General features: G+C 44.8%; 1 protein-coding gene across 1 annotated transcript in view; it reads right to left on the bottom strand.

Annotated features, from left to right (window-relative positions):
* SLIT3 (slit guidance ligand 3) overlaps positions 1 to 20,986 on the bottom strand; it is a 621,868-nt gene that overhangs the window by 573,523 nt on the left and 27,359 nt on the right. Inside the window, exon 2 of the mRNA XM_037798880.1 lies at positions 2,722 to 2,793. Within this exon, the coding sequence (XP_037654808.1) occupies positions 2,722 to 2,793 (72 nt within the window). The remainder of the gene's footprint in view (positions 1 to 2,721; positions 2,794 to 20,986) is intronic.

The raw sequence follows: 20,986 nt of genomic DNA, 5'->3' as shown, positions 1-20,986 counted from the left end.
TTTTATTTACCCCATTTGGGATAAAGCTGGCTTCCACATTGTGAGCAGTGCAGAATTCCTGCAAAAGACTACTAAGAAAGGGAATATAATTGATACCACTAGAAGAGACCTTTTCCTACTCCCACGCAGAGGGAGAAAGAATTGTTACAGGCAATTCTTGTATCTTCTTCTTGAATGCACTTCATTTGGGGAAAATTGCCCTGGGATGAGACTGAAGTCCCCCAATCATTTTATCTTCCTCTCCCATTCACCTGTAACATACTAACAGTCCTGCATGGAAACGGGTGGCAAGCTCAAATTATTCAAGACTATTGAGTCGTTTCTGGCTTCACTATAAATTGTAAATAAGAAACAGATACAGGGAATGTGCCAAGGTATGATGAAAGCTTTTCAAAAAAGATAGTTGTCTTGGTTACTAGCTAAGATAAATAGATTGAGGGGAAATATGGTTAAAACATCAGGATATTTTATTGGCGTTAGTGAGAAAGGATTTCAGCTATCCCACCTAGCAGATTCTTTCACAGTAATAAAGGGCCACTTGAATGGTACTGTCTTGGAGTTGTTAAGGCAGATAATGAAACAGGGTGTATTAAGAGAGTCTATAAAAGGGGGGGTCGGGGAAGGCCTTTGGCACTGCTTATCAAAAAAGAAGAATGTACCAATTAACTGAAAAGATAAACCACAGTCAAAGGAATGTTGTAGACCATCCAGAGGATATTAATACAATCTTTCCTGATTATTTTAAACTTTCTATTTGCTGAGAGCTGATATGGAAATTGGAATTTTTATTAGTCTTCCTGATGTAACAGTAAGAGAAAAAAAGGTTAATTTTTACTTTGTTGGAAAATGAAGCATTAGGTGAAATTTCTGACTTGTGAAAAAGGAAATCTCTTACAGATATAGGGAGAAGAAAAATTTGATAAAAAGGGAGATGCTAAATGTCTGTTCATTAAATTGGCAAACTGCCTGGAATCAGGAGCTTACTGCCAACGTACCTCCAATGAAAGTCACCTGAGAACTGAACCTCAGAATTTCCTCACCCCTTATCTATGTTCTGACCAAAACATGCTTCAGTCAGAGCTGCTGGTCACTTGACAAGACTTTTGGGGCAAAAGAAAAACTTGGCACAAGGTATGGTGCTCCCTCCTAGGATGGGGAGAGTAGAGTGTGTGGGACCAAAGAACTAGAGAACAGGTGGGTGGAGAGAGCACCTGCCAGCTGTGTGCCCTGCATTCAGATCCCAGCGTCCCCACACACTGATGCTCTGGGAATCTCAGGGCTACCCATCAGGGCTGCATTTACAAATGGGCATCCCATTGCCCACATGGCATCCTTGACTTCCTATCATGCAAATAAACAGCAGCACTGCATGGAGCTTAGAAAGTTCACATTCTGCCCCTTCAGTTACCTGCTATGTGGCATTGGCACTACTTAACCTGCCTGTGCCTCTGTTTCCTCTGCTGCAAAAAGGAACTAATAACAGTGCCTACCTCACAGACAGCCTAGTGCTATGTAGCACAGTGCTTTGTCCTTAGTAAGTGCCACATATATGTTGGTTGTCATCATCATCATCATCATTATCAACATTATTACTGCTACTTGTCTAACAGGAAATCAATTAATGTTACAAAAGTGATACTTCCCAAGTCATACTGAGGATAAACAGACTGTTCACGAGAATGTCAATACCATTAAGTGCTATATATATAATGATGAGTTAGAAGGGACTTCTAACTGTTCATTCCCTATTTATAGGTGAGAAACGAGGTACAACCTTGGACCTTAGGTATGGCCCAAGTTCAAGTGGGCAGTTAATTTTGAGCAGGACCAGAACTCCATTTTCTCTGCCCCTAGTGCAACATTCATTCCATTATACAAAGCTATTAGCAAAATTAAGGGGTTTGGCTTCAGCTGCCATGACTTTAGATGATACTTCTAGTAAAGGACTGCTGGCCAAAATTCCACAGACACAATAAACAACCAAGGCAGTGGTCAGATTGGCCAGATTACTTTCCAGGTCTGCAGTCACAGCTAGGCATCAAAATCAACCTCTGGGTCAAGTAGGGAAAAAGGATCAATTTGATCCTCTCTTGTACCTCTGTAGGTCTTAGACTTTTCAACGGACAAGCACTTTGAGCAGTTTCTTATGACTCACAGATTTAAGAATGGCGGAAAGTGTTCAATATTTAGCAAACAGACCTGATCTTCCCTGCTTTCCCCTTCCACCAATAGCCATCTCAAATTGTGCTACCTGTCTGCAAGGCTGTGGGTGTTCAGCAAGGGCTCTGACCCTGTCTGACTCTCTTGCTCCCTCCTCCTTCCTCTCCATTAAGCAACAAGATAAATAACTTTTATTCTGATTGCTCTTTTAATGCACAGCCTGGAGAAGAAATTATAATCTCCATGGAAGGGAAGCATGGTTAGTCAACCTGACATTGCTGTCATCCTGGAGGCCGGGCATGTTGATTTATTCCTTTATAGCCTTCTGCTTTCCCTGTCACTGGAATTGACTTCTTCCATCAGTCTAGCCCAGGCAGCAGCCTCGAGATATGGAATGAGAAACCTGTGAGCACCTGAGTACACTAATGAAGGGCTTTCTGCTGCAGAATGGTGAGTTCCTGTCGCCCAGGGTTTGAGGGTGTGAAGTCAGGGCAGTGGAGCATTTTCACAAGGCTGAAGAGCTGAAAATGAAAATGCTCTGTAGAACGAACTGATGCTTACAAGACTCGGAGGTTCTTGAGCCCAGCGAAGTCCATCTTGGTGATCCTGGTGATATTATTTCTGTCCAGGTCACTGCAAGAGAGCAAACTCAGGTCAGACTCTTGCATGTTAGACCTATACCCTGTTCAACCCAGACTGGCTTGGATGGGAGGGATGTTGCTTGTCAAGGAGAAGGCAATTCCAATGATTAATGACATCCCCTGAGCATTCCCCAACTAACTTAAGGACATTGTGTGGAATAAGCTTTTCATTCTGTAGATAGCAGCAATCTGTTATATTTAACTGCTGGCTTCTGCTGCCCATTCTTAAGGGAACAAATTTCCCTTTGGTAGCTCCCCCACCCCAACTCTCAGATCATGTCGTACAAATGGTGCTGACTTCTCTTCCCAGACTGAGGGGTGGGCACCTGATGTGGACCAGGCTTATAAGCACCTTCTATCCCTCTGACCACAGTGATTATGTCTGGAATAGAGACACGACTCAAATACACAACAGCTCTCTCTCCATTGGGATTACTAAACTATTTGGGATTGCCAGAAACCGTCTTGCCACTGGGAAGAGAGAGCTTGCATGATAATAAAGCCAATGCAGAGGAAACCAGGGCCAAAAGATGAAAAGAAATTAGATTCCTGATAATACCATGTAAGTATTTGGATCCAACCATACCTGGAGCCAGATTCCCCTGGACTTGAAGGTTATATGAACCAATCTATTCCATCTCCTTTGTATTTTGTCTTAAATAAGTTTGAGTTGAATTTTCTGTCACTTGACACCAAAAGAATCTTGACTGATTTTGGTACCTAGCCAGGTACTTGCCTATTATCCAGCTAGACTGCAAACTCCCTGAGAGCAAAGACCATATCTCATTTCACTGCATAGTGTACAACATAGCAGAGTGTGCACCTGATGCAAAGCAGGGTAACTTTGTTAATGTCAGGCATCATGGAACGACAGCTGTATGGATTTTCCCTGCCTCGACTTGTAGGGTCAGGCTCCTGATAAAAGTCCCACCTACATGAGTGTCATTGAAGAACTTAAAGTCTTATGGTAGCATTGAAGTTAGGGTGGGTGAGCACCAATGGATCAGGGAATTAGGGAACCAGGATTAGGGAAAACCAAAGTCAGGGATTCTGCTGGTTTGAATGTATTATGTCCGCCAGAAAAGGCCATATTCTTTGATGCAATCTTGTGGGGCAGACATATTAGTGGGGATTAAGTTGGAATGTTTAGATTACGTTGTTTGCATGGAAATGCGCCCCATCCAACTGCAGGTGATAACTCTGATGAGATAATTTCCATGGAGGCGTGGCCCCACCCATTCAGGGTGGGCCTTGATCAGTGGAGCCACATAAATAAGCTGACAAGCAGAAGGAACTCAGTGCAGCTGTGAGTGACATTTTGAAGAGGAGCTACAGCCAAGAGGGACACTTTGAAGAAAGCACAGGAGCTGCAGATGAGAGACAGTTTGAAGATGGCCGTTGAAAGCAGACCAGAGAAGCTAAGAGAGGACAAATACCCCAAGTGCAACTAAAAGCGACATTTTTGAGGAACTGCAGCCCAGAGAGGAAAGTCCTGGGAGAAAGCTATTTTGAAACCAGAACTTTGGAGCAGACGCCAGCCACGTGCCTTCCCAGCTAACAGAGGTTTTCAGACACCATTGGCTGTTCTCCAGTAAAGATACCCGATTGCTGATGTGTTACCTTGGACACTTCATGGCCTTAAGACTATAACTGTGTAACCAAATAAACCCCCTTTTATAAAAGCCAATCCATCTCTGGTGTTTTGCATTCTGGCAGCACTAGCAAACTAGAACAGGGATGAACCATGAAGAGCAGCATAAATATTCTCTGTTCACTAAAATTATCTAAGAAGACTGGAAACAAAAAAAGGAACCATGAATAATGTTATAATTCTTAAAAAGGGATGTCATACAGTTAATTCCCATTACCCTGCCTTCCTTTTGAGAATCTTCTTGGTATTTTTCCCATTGGCATTTCAACAAGGTGTCTGTAAATTGACTTTGCTTTCCTACAGAACAATATATACCAAGAGATTATTTTCCCAAGGATGGATCCCCATCCAAATGTTCACTATTTCTTTGATTTTCCTAGTCAGATCCTAAAGTTGCCAACTTACAATCATGGCCCCAAAAGACTTGTGGGTTAAACAGCTGTATAAAGGGAACACGGAAACAATTTTCAGATTCTAGCCTTTGGAATGAGGAAAAATCAAGTTGGAGGAGGAGTTTCTGTCCTAATACAAAAAATAACATGAAATAAAGATCAAGGGAGCCCTTGCCAAACCTCACCTGGGTACCCACCTCCCTTCCTCATCCATTTTTCCACTACCTAAAATAGCAATAAAAGGTTTTTCTTAACTAGCCAGTGATGGAGAGAGGTAGTATTTAGACTTCAGAGATAAAGTCGAGTGCTGGTAAAGCAAGAGGATGAAATAGGCAAATAAATAGAAAGTTTGCTCATCAATGATTAGAAACCATAGCACAGACAGGAATTTGTACATGCTCCAAATTATCCCAAGTTTTCTCACCTCCCGTCTGAATTGGAATGGATGTTCGGGGACTTAACAACTGCGAATATGACAGTGCAACCAAGAGTTTAATTACCAGAACACAGCACGGCATCTCAGCAGCTTGTGCTAGTGGTTGAGGCAGTGTTATTTTCAATTAATATTTATTATGCAAAGGAGCACAAACTGTGCTGCTGAAATGCCGACGACTTGGGGGGAAGGACTTGCCCGGAGCACAGGGTCAGCATTTGCGAGCCTGAGCTTCAGGTGCAAGCATTCCCGGGCTTGAATCCCTGCCCTGCCCCTGACTCGGTGACCTAAGGACTTCATCTCTGAAGCTCCATTTCTCCTCCTTTAAAGTGAGGGCAGCAATCTCGACCTTAAGAACTTTTACGAGGGTTCAATGAGATAATGCATACACAGTGCTTACCCCATGCTTGTTAAATACTCAATAAATGGCAACTAATATTACAATAGTTAGTTGAACTGCATCCCCCTCACCTCCACTCTGAAATTTCAGTGCACCAAGAGAAGCTGACCGCCCTGCCTCCCAATCTTTGGGATCCTCAAGAGACTCCCTGTTGGCGTGCTATCATCCTGCTGGGGAAGAGAGGGGTGTGTTTTGTGGCTAGTAAATATAGTGACAGTGCCATGCGCAGCCCCCTTGCACTGCCTCTCCCTCGCAGCATTTCTATGACAGCTATTTCCATGGTATCTGGGTGCAGGGAAAGGGACGCAGGGGCCCAGATGGGAGGGAGAGGCTCTCCCTTGGGACTGGGCTCTGCTGCCTGAACCCCTGCCCCCTGACCACACACACACACACTGCCAGGGAGAAGGCTAGGGGAGCACACGAGTTTTTGAGGTGGCACAGGTCAGGGTTCAGATCTCTGCCGCACCCTCCCACCCCCCAACTCAGCTGTGCGAGTTTGAGTAACTTATTCAATTTCTCTGAGCCTTCAAGTTATAGGTGACTGTCTCCTACTTGCAGACCACAAAGCCCAGGCTTGAAACATATTTTGCTGAAAATGGGAATTGATTAATGTGACCTCCGAGGAGAGCTGCGCTATCTCATATGCTCGCCTCTCCCTGAGACTCCACTGTCCCGGTCCGGGCTCCTCTGGAGCTTTGAGAGATTTCTTGACTTTCAGCTCTGGCCGCTGAGGGAATCAAAATATCTCAGCCTAGTACAAATTCTGAACCATCTTTACTTGGTGTGACCCACATAGGGCAATCCAATGAGGGGGGCCAATTAAAGCATCTAAATGTGCAGTAGTTCTAAAAGATGTCTGCAATTTCTTTGACACACCTGCCATCAAAAAGGGCAGACTGTGCCCCTTTCCTTTGAACCTGGGTTGGCCCTTGCGTCTGCTTGGGCAAAGGGAATTATGGCAAGAGGGAGGCTGAAGAGCTGCAAAGGCTAGGGTAGCACAGGCAATAAGTGAAGGCACCAAAGATGCCATGTGAGAAGATGAGAGGACTGGATTTTCCAGAAGTCTCCAGGCTAGCGAGACCACGTGAAGAGACTGCAGATCACAGACGGAGAGAGAAAGGTGCCTGAGGCGCTCCAGTTGTTCCAGCCCCAGCTGCTTAAGTCTTCCCAGCCTATAAGTGGAATTATACGAGCATATAAATGCCAACACCTTCAAGACCCCTGCCTCAGCCCCCATCTGCTTTGGTCTGTGAGAGACACTGAGCCAGAACCGCCAGCTGAGCCACTCTTGAAATCCTGACCCACATAAACTATGAGAGATAATAAAATGATTGCTGTTCCCTTAAGTCATTAAATTTTGAAACAAAATTTTTAAAAAATTTTTGTTCTTTTTTCTTTAATTTCTTTTTTTTTTTTTCTTGTTTTCTATTCTGTCTTACATTGAAGCCACTAAGTTGATTTATTCTGCAAGAGGAACAGAAAGGAAGGGAAAGCCTCCTGTGTTATTTGGTTTACCTTTAACCATGGGACTCTGTGCATTCGGCTCCTGGTGGCACTTCCTCTCTGAGACTTGCCTGCTACCCCTGAGACCCCCAGTCCTGTCTCAGTGCATGCCATGTTCTTTAATGCAATCTTGGAGCAGGCATATTAGTGTTGATTAGGATGGAATCTTTGGATAAGGTTGCTTCCATGGAGATGTGACCCACCCAAATGTGGGTAATACCTTGATTAGATTATTTCCATGGAGGTGTGGCCCCCCCACTCATTCAGTGTGGGTCTTAATTAAATCACTGGAGCCCTATAAGAGCTCAGACAGAAGGAACTCGGTGCTGTAACTGAGAGACATATTTTGGAGATGGCTGTTTAAAGTAGACTATTGCTGATGCTTTGGAGAAGCTAAGAGAGGACAAAACACCCAAGAGCAACATTTTGAGGAATGCACAATTGCTGAGAGTGAAGCTGGAACATAATCCAGAGTCAGCAGATGCCAGCCATGTGCCTTCCCAGCTAACAGAGGTTTTCTGGACACCACTGGCCTTCCTTCAATGAAGGTATACTCATGTTGATGCCTTAATTTGGAAATTTTCATGGCTTTAAGACTGTAACTTTGTAACCAAAGAAACTCCCTTTATAAAAGCCAGTCCATTCTGGTATTTTGCATAATGGTAGCCTTAGCAAGCCAGAACAATTATCTTCCTACAACAAATAATAATACTATAGGTCACCCTTAATAAGAGCTGATTGTTCTAGTATGCTAAGGCTGCAGAATGCAAAACACCAGAAATGGATTGGCTTTTATAAAAGGGGTTTATTTGGTTACACAGGTACAGTCTTAAGGCCATAAAATATCCAAAGTAATGCATCAATAATCGGGTACCTTTACTGGAAGATGGCCAATGGTGTCCAGAAAACCTCTGTTAGCTGGGAAGTCACATGGCTGGCATCTGCTCTGGAGTTCTGGTTTCAAAATGGCTTTCTCCCAGGACGTTCCTCTCTAGGCTGCAGTTCCTCAAAAATGTCACTCTTAGTTGTTCTCGGGGTGTTTGTCCTGTCTTAGTTTCTCCAGAGCAAGAGTCTGCTTTCAATGGCCGTCTTCAAAATGTCTCTCATCTGCAGCTCCTCTCTCAGCTCCTGGGTGTTCTTCAAAGTGTCCCTCTTGGCTGTAGCTCCTCTTCAAAATGTTAGTCTCAGCTGCACTGAGTTCCTTCTGTTTGTCAGTTCCTTTATATGGCTCCAGTGATTCAATTCAGACCCACCCTGAATGGGTGGGGTAACACCTCCATGGAAATTATCCAATCAGAGGCATCACGCACAGTTGGGTGGGGCACATTTCCATGGAAACATTCAGAGAATTACAATCCAATCAATACTGATATGTCTGCCCACACAAGATTACATCAAAGAACACGGCCTTTTCTGGGGGACACAATACATTCAAACCAGCACACTGATATTTTTTGGGCCTCTACTATGCACCAGGCACTGTGCTAAGGAATCAATGTTTGTTATCTCTAATCCAGACAGCAATCATATGTGGTAGGTACTATTACTTTCACATTTTTCAGTCGAGGAAGCTGAAGCTGAGTCTCCCCCACCCCTCATCCTGGCTTAGAAGCCTGGATGATTTTACCAATGAAAAAACTTGCCCTGATGTTACATAATTAGTAAGTGGCAAGCCAAGGATTTGAACCTGGGCTCTTCAAATGCAGAGGCAATGTTTTTAACCATCACATCATGCTGCCTGTCTGCCTCTAGAATCGAAGCATTTTCTACTGCATTAGGTTATCATTTAATTAAAAAAAAAAAAAGTAAATGAGTGAATGAAAAACGTAGACCAGAACAGAACAGAATGGAATTTCCTATGTCTTAAAGAACGCAAAAAGCTGCTCCCGATTCCAGCCAAGACGGTGCCTTTCCTATCCTGTCTCCCAGTGAGGTCAGAGCCAGTGGAACGACTCTGCATCCTCCAGGGGAAGAGCCTTTTTGGTGTCTCTGCCCAAGTCCGGTTCCCACCACGTGATCACGGCAGCCACGTTGCCTCCGCAAACAGGCGTCACCAGGGTAATCTCCTGCCTCATGTTCACCCACCCCAGTGGGTGAATCACAAACCAATGCTGTGACTTGGAGCTTTGTGTCATTTTCACATCTGTTTGACACCCTGGGTGGGGTGGGGAAGAAGAAGAATTCAGAGCAACATCAGAAAAAAAAGAAACAAAAATGACATTTTCTAGGGCAAGCCACTGTCCCTATCTTGGCACAAGTATATCCATACCCCTCTTTTTTATTCATTCTGTGGCATGCCTGCAAAACTTTCTTTTTGCTGTGGCACGTCTGAGAAGGGGGAGGAAAAAGAAACAAACCCCAGAGAAAAGGGCTTCAATTCAAAACGCAGATGTGGTTTTGAGTCCTGGCCTCTTCCCTTCTTAGCTATGAGACTTCGAGGAAGTCACTTCATCAAGCCCCTGTTGGTGGTGGTGATGTCGTGAGTTTTGTGAAGTACAACAAAAAAATACCAGCTCTGCAGGATTACCCTGAGACTCAAGAAAGTCCTTTCTTTCTAAACAGCATTTGGAGTGGTTATTTTTTCACCCACAGCCAACAATTGGTAAGGAGAGGATGCAAATGTGTAAGTTAGGATTGGCTGCCAAAAAAGATCTTTATCTGATGGTGAAGGTTTCATAGAGACTCCACCACCATCTTCTGCCTAGGCAACAAGTATATAAAGGGTTTCCACTCCTAGGTTGCAGGAAAGAAGATAAGGGCTCAACCTAAGGGGGACTTTTAAGGGCTGCCTTACCAGGTAGTGGTCCCTTATTACTGGGGTATGCAAGCAGGGATTGGTAGTTAACTCATGTTGGGCATGATATGTAGGGGATATTTAGGAGGAGTAGGAGGCTGGACTACATGACCTATAAATCCCTGTCATGTATTTTGAGGTCTATAATTCTCATATTTGGAGAGCCCAGAAGCAAATGGTTAAACAAACAAAAAGCAAAAAGAATATGCTTGGTCTTTACACTCAAAAAGCTTGGAGTCTAGTAGAGGAGACGGATTAAGACTCATGCGACTTAAAGAACAAACTAAGATTACACAAAATTAAATGTGAATCCAATCAGAGACTTGAGAGAGAACCTTCTGGAGGAGGTGAAGAGGAAGTGCGTTGTGATGGTGTGCTGACGGTGAGAATCACAGAGAAATGAAGGGTCTGTGGACAAGGGCAGGAAGCTCCTGCACAAGGCTTCCAACGGTGGGATGGAGGCACTTTCAAGCGTTTTGCCTTTCGTGGGGAAATCCTGCAGAGGGAAGGTGGGAGAGGGGCCACAGTCAAGAGGTCTCAAACCCCAGCCTGACTCCATTTCCCACTAGCACCGAAGAAGTTCCAACCAAACCAGAGCACACTGGAGATGGGGCCTGTGCTGGTTTGAATGTATTATGTTCCCCAGAAAAAGCCATATTTTTGATGCAATCTTGTGGGGCAGACATTTTAGTGCTGATTAGATTGGAATTCTTTAAGTGTTTGCATGGACATATGCCTCACCCAACTGTGGATGATAAGACTGATGCGATAATTTCCATGGAGGTGTGGCCCCACCCATTCAGGGTGGGCCTTGATCAGTGGAGCCATATAAATGAGCTGAAAAACAGAAGGAACTCAGTGCAGCTGAGACTGACATTTTGAAGAGGAGCTACAGCCAAGAGGGACACTTTGAAGAAAGCACAGGAGCTGCTGATGAGAGACATTTTGAAGATGGCCGTTGAAGCTAAGAGAGGACAAAGACCCCAAGTGCAACTAAGAGTGACATTTTTGAGGAACTGCAGCTTAGAGAGGAATGTCCTGGGAGAAAGCCATTTTGAAACCAGAACTTTGGAGCAGATGCCAGCCACGTGCCTTCCCAGCTAACAGAGGTTTTCCAGACACCATTGGCCATCCTCCAGTGAAGGTACTCAATTGCTGATGTGTTACCTTGGACACTTTATGGCCTTAAACTGTAATTGTGTAACCAAATAAACCCCTTTTATAAAAGCCAATCCATCTCTGGTGTTTTGCATTGTGGCAGCATCAGCAAACTAGAGCAGGGCTTTAGCCTCGGTTTCAGTTGTCCCTCCTTTTCCAGGGAAGAGGACCTGAATGACCCACACCACAGGGCTGGCTCCTGTGCCCCATCACTTCCTTGTGAGTTGAGCAAGGGGCCAAGGGAAGGGAGCAGAGTTGGGGCAGGATATCCATTCTCCTGATCCCTTCCCTGAGGGCTCACCCAGGCTCAGCTAGTTTCTCCACAGGTAGTCCCAGATCCTCCCAAGGTGGCCTTCTCGTCACAACTCCCACCCTCTCCTTGTTCCAGAAAACTTTGCCTCCTTTCATTTCTTGATTACGTGTGGTAATAGCCTCATTGAGGTGGTGCTGGGTTCAACGGTATGCCTTGTATACCCCACACTTCTGAAACAGCCTCTCTGTAAATCAACTCTCCTTGAAAAACCCTCAACAATTTGAGTTTCCATTAATTCCATTAAATTTGAGGTGCTATGCTAAATGCTGAGGATAGAGCTGTGAACAATATTGGCATGGTCCCTGCTCTTGAGGAACTCATAGTTTTAATGGGATGGAAATAAATAACTGGGCAAGTACCGTAAAGTGTGATAAACACTATATCAGGGGTTGACAAACTTTTTCTTTAGAGGGTCAGATAGTAAATAATTTTAAACTTTGCGGGTCAGACTGTCTGTCACAACTACCTAACTCTGTGGTGTAAATTATAGTGAAAGCAGCCATAGATAATACATAAATGAATGGGTGTGGCTGTGTTTCAATAAACTCCATTTACAAAAATAGGCTGAATGCTGGATTTGGCTTCTATTTTACAGATTCCTGCTCTATACTATGCCAGAGGTACAAACTAAAGCTTATGGGAGAGTATGAAGGAAGAGCACCTAATTAGGTTGTAGGGCATCAGGCAAGGCTTCCAGGAAGAGGTGAGTTTTTAAGTTAAGACCTACGGAATGAATTGGCCATAACCAGGTTGATATGAGAATATGTAAGAGGGAGTAAAAGGATTCCAGGTAAAAGATACATCATGTACAAAAGCCCAAAGGAATTGCCTGAGGATAAATGCAGACAGATTTGTTTGGCTGATAAGAGCATGTTGCAGGGGAAGCAGATCTTTTCCTTCCTTCCTTGCTTCCTTCCTTCCTTCCATTCATCTCTCCATCCTTCCTTCCATCCATCCTTCCTTTCTTCCTTCAACAAGCCTTTATTAAAACCTACTCTGGACCTGGTGCTATGCTTGTGGCTAAGGATAGAACATTGAATGAAGAAACAAGTTCTCTGCTTTCAAAGGACTTTTATTCTCTCAGCAGGTGTGGTAACCCAACACTAAGGTGGCCTCCATGATCTGAGTCTCTTGGTATTAACCCCTTGTGTGATCCCCTCTCCTGAATGTGGCCAGAACCTTGAGACTTGCTTCTAACCAACACAATATGGCAGAGGTAATGAGATGTCACTTGTGTGACCACATAAGATTGTAACACCCATCTTGCCAGGAGACTGTCCTTGATGGCTGTGATGAAGAAGCCATGTTAGTAAGGTCCATGTGGCAAGGAACTGAGGGCATCCAGCAAGAAACTGAAGCTTTCTGTCTAACAGCCTGCAAGAACGGAATTCTACCAAAACGACCTTGAGAGCTTGGAATGGATCTTTCCCCAGCCAAGCCTTCAGATGAGATGACAACCGCAACCAACAGCTTGATTGTAGCCTTGTGAGTCCTGGAAGCAGAGGACCCAACTAACTATCTGTGAGATAATAAACATGCATGGTTTCTGGCCACCAAGTTTGGGGTAATATTTTTACGTAGCAGATAATTAATACAGTTGGAGATAGGCAACCCAAAATAACACCAAGACCTCAGATTACAACAAGACAATAACTAGGAGATCGTTTCAGGGCAAGGTTAAGAGAACGAAGGTGAGTGTGGGAAGAAGCAGGGACTGCCTTAGCCAGGGGTCAGGAGGGACATCTCTTCGCGATATTTTGTCTGAGACTTAAAGGAAAAGAAGGAGCCCAGAGAGAGGAGAAGCAGAGTGGAGAAGTTTCCAGGTGGAGGAACGAAACACAAAGGCTCTGAGTGGGGAGAGCATTCGGAGGGTCTAAGCAACAGAAAGGGGAACAGGTGCCTGGGGCAGAGTGAGAGGGGGTACGGGGGGGTGGGATCAAGGAGGCAGGCGGTACCAGACTGTGGTGAGGCCACGGGGCAGACTTCATGCCCTATGCCGTCGGAACCACGGAAGTCAAAGGCAGGGAAATAACTGATTTCACAGCCCTTAGCCTCATTCCCTGGCCCTCTACAGCCAGATTAACTCCCCCCAAATGCCAATTTCATTTCACAGCCTGCAGTCAGTGCGTCTCCTCCATGTCCTCAGTCTGCCTCACTTAATTCTTCCTTTTTTCCAATCCATGGATAGTTACTGAGCTCTACCAGGTCCAGGCTCTGTGGTAGGCACTCGATGGACTCACGGTTTCCTGTTATTTGCTGCCTCTAGAGCCCATCCAAGCCCTGCCCTATCTCCAGCTCTGGCACGTCCTCTCTCCTCTCTGAAGCTCTCCCCACCCATCCCATCCCACGCCCATTCCTCCCTTCTCTGAACTTCTGAACTGTGGGGTCATTTAGCCTCTGCACAACTCATTTTGGTCTTTCATCACATTTCCCTCCACCTCGTGTGTTGTTGCCTGTTGCCTGGGTGTTTGCCTTGTCTCCCCAAGGAGTAAGAAACTCTGTGGGAGCCCAGACCACAGATCATACTCCCCACACTTCCTGCCACACACCTTGGGTAAAGTAAAGCCCTCTGGAGACACACAGCAAAACTTACACTAATTTTTCTGTATGGTGGGGCAGAGGGTTTTATAACATTTTACATTTTGCTTATCAGTATTTTCAATGTTTTCCACTGTAAATATGTGTTACTCATGTACCCCCCACAGCCTCCATAAAATATTGATGTAAGTTGTCCAGCTGAAATAAAACTCTCCCCATGGCTAAAGTTACCTGGCGGAGCTAAAGCCATTCAAGACTCTGGAAATCTGACAAAAGGAAGATGCCCTTTGATGAGCCCAAGGGAAGTTTTTCAGTTGCTGCGGAGATTGCCTGCCCTAATGGAGGCCTTTCTTTGTTTCCTCTCCCCAACCCAAAAGACCTAACGCCATCCATCTGCCTACCCGGATGGAATAAAGAAAACAGCATGTGTTCAAGAACTGTCAAATTACCATCCCACCAAGGTCACGGGCAGACATATTTCCCTGTAAATCTCCCTCATAGATCTCCCATCTCATGCTGTACCTCTCCTGTCTCACACAATGGGAGGCATTATTCAATTATTCTCTGATTTCTGCACTTCATTCTCATCAGTTACATAACCACATACAAGTTTAAAAACACATGCGCACATTTGGGAAAGAAATGACTGAATTTGATTTTAAAAACTGGCTTCACACTACCTCAGTTGATTGGGAACTCACACTCCCTGGGCTAAATTTTTGGCTTGGCAATACTCTCGCATACATAACTTTACACCTGCAACAGCTTGCAGCTAGCCCTGTGCAGACAGCTAAGTGCAGGGAGAGAAACAGGCCAGGCAGAGGGGCAACCCAGATGGCCAGGATGCAGTGGTGGGGAGGGTCCTGCAGGAGAAGAAGGTGGGTATGGGGTCTCCACTCTTTCTCCTCTGGCAGCAGGAGGCTCCCTGCTCCTTGTCCTATTCTGTTCTTCTTCAGGCTCCAGCAGAATAGGACATGCATGAGGCATAGCTAGCTGTTTGCTCTAGCTCAGTGGAGTAGAGCTTGCAAACTGGTAGCCTGCAGGCCGATTCTGCAGAAGTGTTCAGTCTGGTCCTCACTGTGATTTTAGCATTTTAGCACCCACCACTACCTTGACCAACTGCACTAGACTATGATAGGGGAGAACAAGAACATTTTATTCCACAGCATAACCTAGCCTACCCCAACTAATACATATAGCAATATGGCAGAGTGGGCTGGGCTAGAAATTAGGCTTCCTTGATCTTTCTCTAGACTCTGTCTCTAACTCGTAACATGACCTTGGGAAAGCTACATCCCCAATCTATAAAACAAGGGGAATGAACTTGTTAATCCCCAAGGTCATACTGGCTTTGAATCCTATTAACACACATATTCTTAAATGTTTCCTTTAAGAAAGCCACCTAACCCTTTGTCAGAAGAGGTACCAATGTTGCTACCAGCCCTCAGTAGGTCTAAATAAATACCTGCTGAATGAGTAATTATTATGCAAGAGCTAACATTTATTGAGTGTTCTCTATGTATCATGCACAGTACATTCAGTGCCTCTTCTAATTCTCACAACCAGACAATGAAGTATATGCTATTATTATTCCCATTTTATGAATGAGCAAGCGGAGGCACAGGGAGGCCAAAACACTTGTCTATAGTCACAAGAGGATAAGCATCAAGTTGGCATTTATATCCAGGTAATTGGGTGTTAGTGTCTGAGAACTTAGCTAATTAACTTAGCTAATTAAGAAATAAATTCAGAATTATGAAAGATGAAAAACAAATTGAAATGATCAATCATAGAATTTTAATAAAATGCCTCAAATTTTAGCTAAACTGATAAACTCCAACTTTTTGGGAGCTAGGGCCATACTGTATTTGTGTTTGAATCCCCAGAGTTCAGCACAATACCTGGCACACAGGAGACACAATGAAAAGTTTGTTGAATGACTGAATGATCTAAATTTGAGCTCTTTATTTAAAGTTTTATGAATTTGCCCTTCATTGATGATGCCTGAGATCCAAAGTCAATGTCAGTATATCATTTACACCAGTAAGTCTGGGCATCAGTCAGAAGTAGAATGAGCATATAATTTATCATAAAGACTCAAATACTTTGGGGAGTCAAAGGGAATGCCATTAATAATTACTCCAGGAAAACAGGCAGAAATTGGGGCTGTCCTGGGCAAATCAAGACAAACAGTCATCCTAGCTAGAGCAACAAACCACCAACAGAGGTGAGCAACAAAAGGAAATACTCACGAGGGGTCTGGTTGTCCTTGTTTGCAATCCACTTGGGCTGCAGAACACTTTGAAGCCCATGGCCTTTTGCAGGACACGACATGGTTGTGTCACTCTCTAAATGGTGCACATCTCCAAGTCCGACCAGCCCTGGAGCACACACACTATTAACTTTTAATATAGGTGCAGTAATCGCTTTAACAAAACAGGAAGGAGCTGCCTGTGGAATGTAATGATTGCTGCAGGAATATAAACATGGATTGCACTGAAACCAACTACATACTTTGTATAAACATTAATAAAGTGAGTTCAGGCTGAGCTGTGACTTTAAAGGAAATTCTTCCCAATAAACATGTTCTGCCGTGCCCTAATAACTCTTTAATTTGATGCACATTTGGGAAGGATGATGCGGAGTAATCACAGAATAATGCTAAGGTCTGTTGTGAAGGCGGAGGGGCGGGGGAGATATGTGATGCAACTTGGACCTATCATCATCCACCAGAAAGTTGGCTGCATTGCTCATTTCACACATGGAGGGAATTTGCCGAGTGACACACAGGAAATCAGAGACAGGTCTTTGCAGGTTTAACACAAGAACATTCTGAGTGTCATCCCACAGCACCATAAAAGACTCCCGGCTAGTCGATTTCTGGCCTGCCTTCCCTTGCTGCCGACAGCAAAAGTGGCTTCCACTTGTAGTGGACTCACCACTTTCTAGACCAAGCCTCTTCAAATTCCACCTAGATTATGAGTTCTGTGAGTGCAGGGAATAATTCTTAAACACTTGGGCAACACCCACAGTGCTGACCCATGTGGCCCTACACCTCTGCAAGAAGGCAGAATGGCACAGATGTGATGCTAAGCAGACAAGCAACCATAATATCAGCTTCCATGTTCCATAACTTACTAATTGTATGGTTTAGTGAAAGCCACCCTACTCATCTGCAAAATGGGTTAAGAGCACTGGCTGAAGCTCAGAAGGCTTCTGAGACGATCAGATGAGCTAACAGGAAGGGTTTTATAATTTTAAAAAGCGACATACAAATATAGGAAACCATTACTGCTGGGAAATAACGACAACAATAATAGTTTTGCTAGGTAGTGAGTTCACCTCCTTTGAATCGTCACACCAATCCTGTGGGGTGGATGCTATTATTATCTCTGTTTTACAGACAAGGAAACAGGTCTGGAGAAGTTAAGAAATTTTCCCAGTTCACACATGTCCTAAGTATCGGCCACAAAGTGATGATTCCAGAGAGAGGATCTGGAAGGCCTAGGTTCCTCACTCTTTGCTCCTACAGTCCCCAGGGAATTGAAGGCTCCCAGTACCTTCCATCACCTCTGTTAGCCTTGAACAACTTGGGGTCAAGGGATATGTGGGATTCCCCTCGGTGCCTCCAGGGCCTAGCTACAGACTGGGGAGCTGAAGCTTTCGGATAAATAACTGCACTCCTCTCTGTCCCGAGCCACTCTTATTTACATACCAACTCTTGTCATCCACACACAACATCCATTGGCTAAATGCAAAGTGGACGCTGACTTGGTTCAGACACTTGGCACTGGTCTTCACAACCCACCATGATTCCCCACCATCACCAAGGCAGGAGGCCTCAGCCTAGGGTCCTGGCCAACTAGAAATGCCCCCCAAACCAGTCCACCTTGCAGTCAGCACCCCAACCCTGCACCTGCCAGGCTCGTTTGGAGCACATGTCTTTGCTCAAGTAGGCCTCACTCTGTAATGCCCATCTTCCAAAGATCAAAATGAACTACAGCTGTCAGGAAGCTTGGCTGAGAGGAGACCCACTTCAGTAGGGTGCTGGGGTTCTAAGAAGAGTTGGAAAGGAAGAGAGGGACTTTATAGTCAGGGTGTGGGTCTGCGTTGCGCCCACCAGCCGCACTCAGGCAGCAGCCACCACCCCCCAACGTGGCACTGATAAAATGCCAAGGGACAGGAATGAGGCAGGGAGGGAGAAGGCCCATTGGATTCTCCAACCAGTCCTCCGTGCCCCAAAGAAAGCCAACCTCCCTTTCATCATCCATGAAACCTTATCTTGCTTATTATGACAATTTGAAAACTTCTCTGACTATTCCTTTGAGAATCCAATTTGTCTCCTTTGTAGAGAGGAAACAATTCCCTTCTCAGTTCGTGAGGTGAGGGCATTCCATTTATCTTGAGGAGGGAAATCTGTTTCCTATTATGAATCATGTTCTGTAGGTCTATTTGTGAAAAACAAATCTCTTCACTTTCCACAGGAAAAAAAAAGGCAAAACCTCTCTTCATTATCCAACAGACTTCTACAAAGACCCACAAGAAAGAGACTGCTGTCCTCTCTCAGCCATTTGACAAAGATTGAATTTCCATCCCTTGCTTTCAGAAGGGGAAACTTTTTACTCATCCTCCCCAAATCAGAACTATCCCTGAGTCATCCAGCAGAGCTGAGAGAGCCTATGATCGATTAATCTGTTCGGCAGTTATGGATGGGGACTGAGTGCCAGGACCAAGACAGATCCCGGGAAGGCACAGATTAAAATAAACACATAACCCTCCATATCCCTGCACTCTAGGACGGGGTCAGCAAACTACGGCCTGCAGCTCAAATCCAGCTCACTGCCTGCAGGCTAAGAATGGTTTTCACATTTTTGAATGATTTAAAAAAAAAATCAAAAGAAGAATATTTCATGACATGTAAAAATTACATAAAATTCATATTTCTGTGTCCATAAATACAGTTATACTGGAACACAGACACATTCATCCATTTACATACTGTTCATGGCCACATTTTCACTCTACCAGCAGAGCCTAAAAGATGGGATACAGAGCCTAAAACATTCACTATCTGGCCCTTTAATAAAAACGTTTGCTGATCCCTGTTCAACGAGATTATATAATTTAATGGGGTTGAAGAAAAGGAAATGGCAATAATCACATTTACAAGAAGAATAACAACCACAACCATAGCAAAGTGGTCAGTGAAGCAAATGGTTAAGAGAGTGGGCACTGCGGTCAAGCTGAGCCTTCTCTGCCACTTGGTAGAATGAGGCAGCAAAGTGACTCTAGGGAAGTTCTCAAACTCTCTGTGCCTCCACATCATTATCTATAAAATGGGGACAGTCATGGGGTGCTCATTAAGTTGGATCATGGATGAAGCAAGTTTATACATGCCAAGTACATAGAAAAAGGCCTAGCCCCTAAGTGCCCAGTATCTCTTTGCTCTTATTATTACCAGCAGGCTGCTGGCAACAACTCCAGGAAATGTCATTCCGTGTGGCACAGAATGCGATTGGAACCCTTGAGAATCGGATGTCCGTGGTGACCCAGGCATTCAGCAACACACTGGCCCTGATGATTTGCTAGTATTCAGGCAACTTTTTGATGGAATAGTGTTGAGGGAAGTGAGTGAGCAGATAGGTATTTCAGACAGAGGGGCAGATCCCACGTATTTTAATTGCCATGTCATTCACTCTTTCGTTATGAAAGAGATCCAAGAGGACCACTTCAAATGAGTTGTGGAGGCTCCAGCTCAGACCAGCAACCCTGGCACCTGCCTCTCTCCCAGCTCATGGCCTCTGTTCAGTCATCCTGGGATGGAGCCCCATTACCCGTTCCTACATGAGGAGGATTGAATTATGTAACCCACAAAAGACAAGTGCAAATCTCAATCTGCATTCCCATGGGTGTGAACCCATCTATACATCGGACCCTTGAAAATGTTATTATTAATGAAGGGTGGTCTCGTTTGTGAATAGGATCTTGGAAGATGCTATTTTGAATGAGGCCAGTTGAATCAGGGTGAGTCTTAAATCTGCATAACTGGAGGTCTTATAAAGAGAGAAACTTCAGACACAGTCAGTTGGTAGAAGCCAGATTAGGCCAGAGAGGAGAGAGGGAGGGGGAATGGCCATCACCAGAATGCTACCCACTCTGGGAGAAAGCTCAGCCTTGCCAACATCTTGATTTTGGACTTCTAGCCCTGTAAAACCATGAGACAATAAACAACTTGCTGTGTAACACAACACACTGTGCAGTATTTGTCATAGCAGCCCTGGCAACTAAGACACCACAATTATACCTTGCTCCTGATCCCTCAAACTCTAGGACTGTGGGCTATTTTAAGCCCAAATTAAAGGCTCCTCTCTCCTGAATGGCTGCAATTTCAGTCTGTGGGTTGTTTATCCTGACGTGGCTTGGGGCAAAGGTGTTGGTATGTGGGGCACTGCAAGGGGGGAAACTGTTTTGGGAAGAAGGCAAGGGGTTTTGTAGGAACCATTTCACTGCAATCCACTCCCCATGTGAAACACAAGCCCATGGATGGATGACTAAAGGCAAAACAACAGTGGAAGAGTACTACATTTGGGGAGGAGGATGATAAAAATAGCACCATGTCAGAAGCAAGAGAGCACTGGAAGCTCTACAGAACTTCAAAACCCAGAGAAAGGGACTCATCACTCTCATTCCCTGAGTCCGAGTCTGTGATTCCTCTTCAGCCTCTTGGAGGAAAGACCCTCGAGGTTTACATAGGCCTCTTTATCTACAGAAATCCCACCAGAGAGCCTACCACCATGGGACAGAGCCCAGGAGGCTGAGACCATAGGTGAAGCCCCCAGGGCCTACCTCCCTCCTTGGGGATATCTGGGTCCATAGTCTACTGATGGGCAAATGAGCAAAATGCTGGTGAAAGCAGCAGGTGAGGACAGAGGGAGACCCAAAGGAAGCTGGCTGGATACAGGCAATGAACCCACCGAACTCTCAGCATCAACCTTCTCTGTCC

This window comes from Choloepus didactylus, chromosome 11 (assembly GCF_015220235.1).
Source record: "Choloepus didactylus isolate mChoDid1 chromosome 11, mChoDid1.pri, whole genome shotgun sequence".
Classification (NCBI taxonomy): domain Eukaryota; kingdom Metazoa; phylum Chordata; class Mammalia; order Pilosa; family Megalonychidae; genus Choloepus; species Choloepus didactylus.
Note: the sequence above shows the minus strand (reverse complement) of the source record. Positions and strands in the feature narration are given on the sequence as shown.